Source organism: Cupressus sempervirens, chromosome 3 (assembly GCF_028749045.1).
Source record: "Cupressus sempervirens isolate cs-2001-9-10 chromosome 3, ASM2874904v1, whole genome shotgun sequence".
In the NCBI taxonomy this organism is placed as follows: domain Eukaryota; kingdom Viridiplantae; phylum Streptophyta; class Pinopsida; order Cupressales; family Cupressaceae; genus Cupressus; species Cupressus sempervirens.
The window spans coordinates 137,759,808-137,769,648 of NC_143120.1; the positions used below are offsets into that span (position 1 = coordinate 137,759,808).

At 36.4% G+C, this 9,841-nt stretch overlaps 1 protein-coding gene across 1 annotated transcript; it reads left to right on the forward strand.

Moving 5' to 3' along the window:
• Window positions 1–7,424: 7,424 nt before the first annotated feature.
• Window positions 7,425–9,379, forward strand: LOC149565137 (secreted RxLR effector protein 78-like). Its single transcript, XM_089816274.1, has 2 exons — window positions 7,425–7,767; window positions 9,327–9,379. Exons 1-2 carry the CDS (start codon window positions 7,425–7,427, stop codon window positions 9,377–9,379), a joined length of 396 nt encoding a protein of 131 aa, XP_089672400.1.
• Window positions 9,380–9,841: the final 462 nt, after the last annotated feature.

Below are 9,841 nucleotides of genomic sequence, written 5' to 3' on the forward strand. Positions count from 1 at the left end.
TAGTTACACTTTATAGAGTTTCTTGAATCTTAGTCATGGATATGCTAATTCGCCTGAAATGCACTAATATGGCTCTACAAAAGCCCATTTTGGGTAGGATTCCTAATGAGGTTCTTACCATGGTTTGCAAGCCACATGCCCAAAGTCATTTTATCCGCCATGCTATATTCATGGGCATTGGCAATGAATTCTCGAGAAATGAGAAGAGGTACCGTGTGTCCATGGATATTACCTCCCGCTTCCTCGCATCTCTTCTCGACCTTGGAGGCAATCAAATAGACACTTTGATGCTTTTGCATAACATTTTTAAAGAAATTTTTTTAGAAGATGATGTCAAAATTCTTGTATAGATCGAGCAGGTATCGAGGTCGAGCATTGGCATCCCTTTTGTAGACATAACAGACAAGTGTTGGGAGCAAGGCATAGGGAGCATTATATAGAAGCATCCTTTCCTGCTCGACATGAATAAATGACAATTGACTCACCATAGGAAGTGGGCATGGCTTGGAAAGGATTTTCTACGGAAGTGGTTGGTGTTGGATGATGCTAGCAAGACCGACTTCACATGGCTAGATGAGTTCAACAACATCATCTTCTTTAATAGATTCCTCATGGAGGGACTTGAAGAAATTTTTGATTGAAGGCCCTGTTGTCACAAAAGTTTGCACCCATGTCCAAATTTTTTACCTAAGGACAACCTTGTGAAACATGGAAACAACCTCCAAGTTGTGGGACTGGAACTGTGAGGTTGAGTCTTCGGAGAAGGCCGGCTTCCTTTACTAGCAGGGTGCACCTAACTACTCTTAGAGAGGAAAAGGGAGAAGGAATGCATGAAAGCAAATCTACCTACTCTAACCTAAGGAGGTGATGCACCAAAATAGAGTGTTCAAACCAATCTCTGTCCATACATGCAATATTGAACCATCATGACACCAAAAGATATACACATATAGACTTGCTTTAATCTAACAATCACATACAAATTAGAAAACCCAAATGAATGACACAAGGAAAGAGAGGATTCACTTATATACCATTCATAGGCCAAAAGAGATACAGTCATGCGAGATTGCAGATCTCTACAATACACCAATGAGAGGCAGATAGTTCTTGTACTTTACATCAATTCCTAGAGGAGATAAGGCAGAATGTCATACAGTTCAAAGGCAAAGGGGATTTACACTGAAGTTGTAGAGCAATATCAGAGAAAATAGAGAAGAGTCAACCTAAACAAAATCTACAAAATTGCCTTTATAGCTCAAGCATAACCAAGATATTTTCTGACTGAAGTTACTCCACAACCACTACCATTAAGTCTTACAGAGAATAATCATGCAGATCTAGGGAAAATCTAACCTTGGCACAGAATCAGATACCATGAAATCTGATCTCTTATTGAAACAGGGCCTGGAGAAGACAACAAACAAGGCCATTAAACCATTCTAACCAAGTAGATGGGTAGGATTAGAGGTGGTGGAGTGTTTTCCTATTATCTACTGGGTTCAACATTCATCCAAGAGTGGTTGGCATTGATAACAGGGATCACATCACATGGGAAAATTTGATCTCCTTCATTTCTGGCTCATGAATCAACAAAAAATAACAGTCAACAGAATACTGCAATCAGAATGGGCCACATGGACCAATTATTTTATTTTATTTTTCCACTTGCAAGGTCTTCTCGAGTTTGACCACATCTAATTGACTAACTGCGCCACCTCCTCAAAACCCTGACTGCGATGTTACATAATCGCTAGCCCAATTATTAATACTTTAACTAGCCCCACAATGACACATGTCCTTTAGGCACTTACCTACATTGTTTAAAGTCCTCACATCTTCATAATGCAGGAAAGCGGTGATCGTTGATCTCCGCAAGATCAACAATCAGGAAAGATTCTCCATATACTGTGCCTGTCCTTCAAAATTTTGAGCCCATGAAACACTTTGACATCTGACTTAGCCTGACCTGGCCCCAATTGGCATCACCCTGCAACATATGAAACAAGCTTGGCCCCACAAGGACATGTGGTAACGAGGCCCTTGCCCATATTCCTTACTCTCCTTGCAACTTTATAATGTGGGGAAGCGCCAACCCTTGATCTGTTTGAATCTGATGACGATAAAAAATCTTATGTGACTGTATACCTAGTCAGTTGGATAGACTAATGAGATGCTTCCATTGTACTCCAAATCACTTGACAACTACTGTGAAAGATGAGTCGTCATCACCTTTTGAGAAAGGCAGGCCCATGATGTCACACCAGCCACGTGTCACAAAGGGGCATGTCCGCATTCTCAGAAAGCCTGAAAAAAGACAAAATGTGGGAATGTGGGCACCAATCAAACTGCCACCTCACCTTGCCACCTTGTCCACCCTATTTGTGATGGCTCAAAGAAGATGGGCCCACTTGCCACGTGACCAAAAAGAACTTCCCCCCATTGTCAAGAAATCTGACAGAACTCAAAATGTGAGAAATTCGGTGCCAATAGAATCACCAGCTTAGCCGGTAGTTATCCCTTCTGTAGCCCACAAGAACAACAAGGACCCACTGATCCACGTGTTGCAAAGGGGCTTCCCTACATTAAGTAAAGGTAGTACATTTGGAGAATGCGGGAAAGTACCCACCATGGATCTATGCAAGATCCAACGGTGCAAAAAGTTGTGGGCAAGTCGAAACAAATTTAGGAAATAAAGAAATACCATAAAGTTTTATCATTTTATTTTTTGATATTTCCATGGCATTAAAATAATAATAATTAAGTGGGGGAGAGACCGTTGGGTGTGCTGCGTTTAAATTCAAATTTTTTGGCAGGGGCAAAAATAGGTAATAGGCCCCTCTTAGCCCACTGATGCTTCCAGCCTCCATGTCCCCTAGTTCATGTTCCCTATTTCCTGAATACTATTTCCTTAATCGTTGTCCTTTGGGCAAAAAATGCTTTTAAGATATCTATATTTTTCTTTGGATTGGGCCTTGCCATTTTTTGTAAATTATGAAATAGTGAAACCAGGCTGATTTAATCAGCTATTTTGAATATATATGCTATGAATCAGTATTATGTACATTATATAGGCTAAAATATTATCAATTAAAACAATAGTTTTTGGCTTCTCAAATTATTTTTCTTGTTAGCCTATGACTTTGTATTTGTAAGCTTGTTTTTAGCATCTTGATTCTCAATACACTGTTGAAATGTTGCTGTTAGTCTATGACTTTCTTAAAAATAGTTAACTGTTAATAATTAACTATTTTTCTTTAATTTGATTGGTTAAAACAAATAGAAATTCAAGGAAAACTAAAGATTAATAGATTATAACCTTAACAAAGTTAAATATAATTTTGATAATTTATGTGTCAAATTTTTATTTCATACCTATCTTGTCACCTATTCCTAAAAGAAAGATCGACAAACTGAGATGACTTTCAAGCAGATTTGGGGAATGCTTTTCCATCTGCCTAAATTCATCCAGAATCGTGACACGTGTCTAGTCATTGCCAATTGGAAGACTTGGTAAGTTAGTTAATATTATTAATAATTATGTTTATAAACAATTATCACAATTATCAATATATGTTAATAATTTATAGATAATTAAACTATATTACATTTTTATTTTGAAACTAAATAATAAATATGAATGAAAATATAACATTTGTAATTATATTTTTAAATGTTATTTATTTTATTTAAATTAAACTATTGCCATTATAATTTATTAATAATTATTAGTAATTGTCGGTAGGTACTAGGCTTAGGGCTAAGAGCTAAATATTTCATTTTCAATGTGTTTCATCAACGTTAATATTTTTATTTTTTTAATGTAAGTACATTGGTTTATATTTTATATTCTAATAATATATTTTTTTATAAATTATAATATGTTTTTTGTCATTCAATTAAAAATAATATTACTTATATTATATAATCATTTAAGATTTATTATTATTATAAAAACATTATTATTTTTATTTATAATTATTTATTATATAATAGAACATATAATATAATATAATATAATATAATTATAACCATATGATATATATAGATCAATGACCCGAGATGAATTTCAGGCCAACTGGCTCTACTTGAATGCATCTACTCTGATATGAAATGGTGATCGAATGTGTCTGCTCTACTTTGAGTTATAATCCAACTTTTAATCAAAACCTAATCTATAAGAATTTGGAGGGAATGTGTCTACTCTACTCGAATGTGTCTGCTCTGATATGAAATCGCAATCAAATGCATATGCTCTGCTTTGAGTTTTTCGAAAAAAATTGCGCACTTTATTCTTTTTCCTTTACATCTATCTTTTTGACAGCCTAGGGTTTTGCCAAGGTGGCGATCTTCGGTGATGCCAATGTTGATAGCAGGGGATAGCACAACACTCTCGTGTAGCTCCTCAATCTAGGTGTATCTCTTACTACTTCCAACATTAAAGACTTTAAAATGTCTATAGTGAGTGGTAATGGCAAGACTATCGAGCAAGTACCAGGTAATATATTTTCAACGGTGGCTAAATCTGCTCCAAGTAATGGAATTAGTAATCCAATTTCCCACATCAGTGATCAACCTAGGTATTTTTCTGAGGTTGTGGGTCAATCATCTGTCATAAGTGATAGGGAAAGGTTTGAGTTTGCAAGCGTGGGTAACAATGATGCCTCCAAATCTGGTAAGACCCCTTCAGCTTCTCTGTCTCCTTTTGCCATTATTCCTAATCCTAAAATATTGGAAGAAATTGTTAAGGAAAAAGATAGATTAAGAGATCCTACAAAAAAAAATTTCAGCTGTTGAAATTGATAAATGTCTGCCAAGGAAATTTATGGATGACTGGTTCCATCATTACTGGAATAACAAACTTGGGTTGAATATTTCATTCTGTAGGCAAATATAGAAGGGTCTATAAGTGATTTTCTTTGTGAATCATGATGCTCAAATAGAGGTTCTTAAAAAACAATATTGGAATGTGGGTTCAACATATTTTAGGGCTATTTCTTGGTTGCTAGAGGCCATCCATGAGGAGTTCTCAAACTTTTGGCTCCAAGATGGATTCTAGTAAAAAACATCCCCCCTTTTTTGGGGCATTTTTTGTTGCATTTGCTTGAGCCTATTGGTAAAATTATTCAAATGGATGAAATTGTGAGACTCATCCCGCATATGGATGCTAGAATTCTTATCTCTCTCTTGTCTAGTAAGGACCTTCCTACCAATATTTCAATTAACATCCTTAATGATGCTTATATCTATCCTATAGAGATTTTGGGGGGTTGAACGCTTGTTTTCTCTACCGCAAAGAAGGCCACCTCCGTAAGGATTGTCTAGTCATTAGGAAAAAACCTAATCCCTCCAATGATTCAACTAATAATATGGTTAATCCTCCTGTCACCAATAATCCTCCCCTTGAGAATGCTCTCTGTCATACAACCCCTACTTCTTCTTCATCCTTGTCGCCTCCCACTGAAACCCCCAACTCAACTAATGTTTTGACTAATGTTGTTCCTGACCCTCTCTTTCCTACTATTGTTCTACCTGAGAATGTTTCAACTAAAATTGTGCTTAACCCTCTCTCTGCTATTATTGTTCAACCTGAGAATTTTTTGTGCGATACCACTCCTACATCTGGAGGTCTTCAGATGCTCCCCAATCTTGATTTAGCTATTGATCTTAATACAGATGATGGTTTTACTGTTGTTCGGGATAAGAAAAAAAGAAAAAAGGGAAATAGTAACTTCGTGCCTAAAACTTTTCACCCTAACACCATTAATAATCAACATGTTAAATTGTTAACTAGTCTTGCTTTGACTAACGTGAAGACTATCAGTCAAAATGCTGCTATCAATTGTAATCCCCAAACTAGTGAGTCCTCTCAAAAATACCCCCAAAAAATCTTCCAAGAGATTGGGGAGGATTATGAATTTAAAATTATTCTGGCTGCCCCCATTCCCCCAAATTCTAATAATGGGTAGTGCATGGATGTGGATTCTCTAGTGGAAATTGAAGATGATGTTAACACCAACTCTCTTGTTGCCAAGTGAAGAGGAAGACCACCTAGTTCAAAAAACAAGTCATTTGTGCCTAAACCAAGGTAGTCCTCAAATAAATTTTTGGCCCTAGCTAATCAAGAGGGTAATGTGTGCTCCACCTCTAACATTTTGTCTCAATGAATTGCTTATCTTGGAACGTGAGCAATTTAGAGTCCCCTAATAGAAAATTTGTTATCAAGCGATTGCTAAATTATCTACATTTTATAGACTTCTTTATGATGTAGGAAGTTAAGGCTATGGGATTCACTTTGGAATCCCATCTCAATTTTATTTGGAAAGATGCTATTAAGTTTTGCACTAACCATGAGAGAGGTAGAGGAGGAATTGCCCTGCAGTAATAAATGGGAAAAACATATTACTAATAATGGATATTCTCCTTGTTAGAGAGCAGTGTGGGTTACTTTGCAGTATGGTGACAAGACCTTCAGGGTCTATGCTATTTATGCTTCAAATGACCCTAAGGAAAGAATTGATCTCTGGAAATGGCTTATAGACCTCCCAGATATGCCTTGGCTTTTTAGTGGAGATTTCAACATGATTGAATCTTAGGATGACAAGGCGGGGGGCATTCCCTTTCATTGGAAGGATAATGAAAAAGTCTATTGGAATAGATTTTTAAATTCTAACTATCTTTTTGATCCTATTGCTAGTAACATGAAAACCAACCTTGGATTATGGCACACCTAGTGCAACTTTCAGTAGGGCAATGCTAGGATTTATTCCAAGCTTGACAAATTTAATGCCAATAAGTATTTTTTCTCTTTCCCTCCTAAGATCTCTAGAAATATTGTTTGAGTTATTGCCACCACTTTGTCTAATCATCACCCTATTTTGATTAAGGTTAATTTTAATAGTAGTCCCCTTTAACACAAGTCTAGAAGTAGTAAATTCATCTTAAACACTAGTCTCCTCATGGATGAGGATGTTTTTGCTACTGTGTAGATTATTAGAGGTATCAATAAAATTAACCTTCAGCACCTATCCCATATTGATAGATGGAAAACTTACCTTTCTTCATGGAGGATTTTTCTTCAAACCATTGTCAAAAAAAGGCTAAGGATTATAGGTTTGTTGAAAAACAATTATCTTTTGAACTACAAATAGCAGAGAATAGTATTCAAAGAGATTCCTCCAATATGGATCTTCTCTCTTGGGTTATGGCTACCAAAGATGCTCTTAGGAAGCATCAATAGGTTAGGATTCATGGAGCCAAGATCAGATCTAGAGCCCATTGGCTCCAACATGGGGACATGGCAATAGGGGACTGGTTTCATCAAGGGTAGATATATTCTCGAGAATCTCATAACTAGTTGGGAAGCCATGGAGCGGTCTAAATGCTCACACCAAAACTCAGCCATGCTTCTTTTGGATTTTGAGATGGCTTATGATAGGGTTGAATGGAGGTTTATTCTTATGATGTCAGAGGCCTTCGATTTCCCTCCCTCCTTTTGTAATACTGTGCAGGTGCTTCTTAGCGATGCTTTTGCTCTGGTTGAAGTTAACAACATTCTCTCTGCTCCTTTTTCTCTAGGGAGATCCATTAGACAAGGGTACCCTCTGGCACCATCTCTTTTTGTGATTGCTTCAAAAGCTCTTTACTATATTCTTAGAGATAATTCCTTATCTCTTGATGTAAGAGGTATCTATTTGCCTAATGATGAAGAGCTCATCAATTGCCAGTTTGTGGATGATACCACATTGTTCTTTGACCTTTCAGAAAGTAATTTTAAGGTTTTGCAATATAAACTCAATTTTTTTTGTTCTATTTTTGGGGCTAAAATATCTCAAGCCAAATTAGTTTTTTTGGGGTGGGATGTGCATCCCTTGGATTGGTTTGCTCATTACAATTTGCAACAGGGAGGCCCCAATAAGATCACTAGATATCTTGGTATCCCTTTCTTGGTGGAACCTACCCTCAAAGACATTTGGTCATGGGTTAAAGAGAAGATTGATAAGAAGCTTAAAAAATGGCATAATAGGATGTTATCTCTGGTAGGCAAAATTCAGGTTTTCTAGAAGATGTTGTCCTCTTACACCATTTACTATTCCTCTACCTAGTTTTTAAAAAATTATCAGATTGTTGAAATTCAGAAGTCGATCAGACAATTTCTTTGGTCTGGTGGCAAGGGTAATAATAGAATTCATTCTGTTAAGTGGGCTTGGTGCCACACTGACAAGGCCCTTGGGGGACTTAGGTTGAAGGATTTAAGAATTTAGGGTATAGCCCTATTTGCCAAATGGATTTTTCAATCCATGGAGGGTGATTGTCCTTGGAAAGTGTTGGTTAGAAACAACATTGAGAGGGGTGTGCCTAAGAAAGCCAAATCTTGGACTAATCTCCCCTGTGACTTCATTATTAGTAATTTTCCTATCATGGTCTATGGTTCTGTAGTTTTCAGATCTATTTGGAAGGTTTGGGACCATGTTAGGAAATTCATCACTAACAAGGATTTTCATTGTAATAATCAACTCCATGGTGAAAGATCCATTTGGTGAAATCTTCACCTAAATGGTAAATCTTTGGCCCTTACCCAAGGTTGTTCTACCAGACTGTGGGCTAGGAAAGCTATTAAATAGTTCATAGACCTCTTTCAGTAGAATCATATCACTCCTTGGGATGAGCTTAAAAATAAATATGATATCCCTGATTCCCATAAAAGAACTTATAACATGATTGTGCAAGCTGTTAATGGTCTTCCCACTATATGCCATGTTGATTCTCATAGGCACCCTAAATGTAATTAGCCTGGTGAAGTTTTCACGGGTCTACTTAAGGCCAAGGATATATACAAAATCCTTGATTGTAATATGGATATTATTGATCATGTCAATGTTGTTTGGTACTCTTCTTATGATGCTAATTTTTGGAAAAAATACTTTGATATCTTGTGGAAGAGTTCTATTGAGACTAAAATTAGATGCTTTAGATGGTTAGTCATGTTGGACAAGCTTCCTATTAAGAGACATTTATCTAATTCTAATATCTGTAATTTATGTAGAGTTCCTAAAACTAGTAGACATATTCTTTTAGATTGTACTTTTGTTAAAGAAATATGGAGAATGTTTGACATTGTTTATCCTATTAATGTTAATATTCTTGATATTATCACTAGTCATATTAATGGTCTTCCTAAAGATACCAATTTATTTTGGAATATATTGTTGTCTAACATTCTTTGGAAGATCTGGAAGTGTAGGAATGAGGAAAGGTACCAAGGTAAGTCGAGGGATCTTACTGAATTTTTTTGAAAACTCACTTATTTTAATTTTTTTTTGCAGGTGCGGGCTACTATGTTGATCGAGTAGGACAAGATGAGAAGGTTCCTTCATGATGGGAATGCCAATTTTTCTACTACGATTTGAAGCATGGATACCAATGGCGTAGAACCCTAGATGATCTGTAAGCTTTTGAGCAAGCTTACAATAGGTTGAATAGATAAATCAATAAGAAAGTGAATACTAGAAAAGAAGATGTATTCAGGCTGACGCAAATTCAAGAACGTAAAAGTATCATTTGGATGGAGGGTCCCTTAGGTTGGACTGCTTGGGTGGTCGATTACTATGATGTTCTTAGTTAGATAGTTCTTCTTCTCCTCTTTTTGTTATGTTGTATAGCTGATACTATTCTTCCTTTGTGAGGCTTGGCCTTCTTGTTGATTTTCATGGTGGTACTTTGGTTGCTTTGTATTTTCTAAAACTCTTATATCTAATAAAAAAAAATTCAGGCCGATTTGGGGAATACTTTCCCATCTGCCTAGATTCATCCGGAATCATGACACGTGTCTGGTCTTGCC

Excerpts from the sequence above, each read along its gene's own strand:
- LOC149565137 (XM_089816274.1), top strand. The coding sequence starts at position 7,425 with ATGGCTTATGATAGGGTTGAATGGAGGTTTATTCTTATGATGTCAGAG. Across the intron at positions 7,768-9,326 it reads GTTCTTTGACCTTTCAGAAA|GTGCGGGCTACTATGTTGAT; the intron begins GTAATTTTAAGG and ends TTTTTTTTGCAG.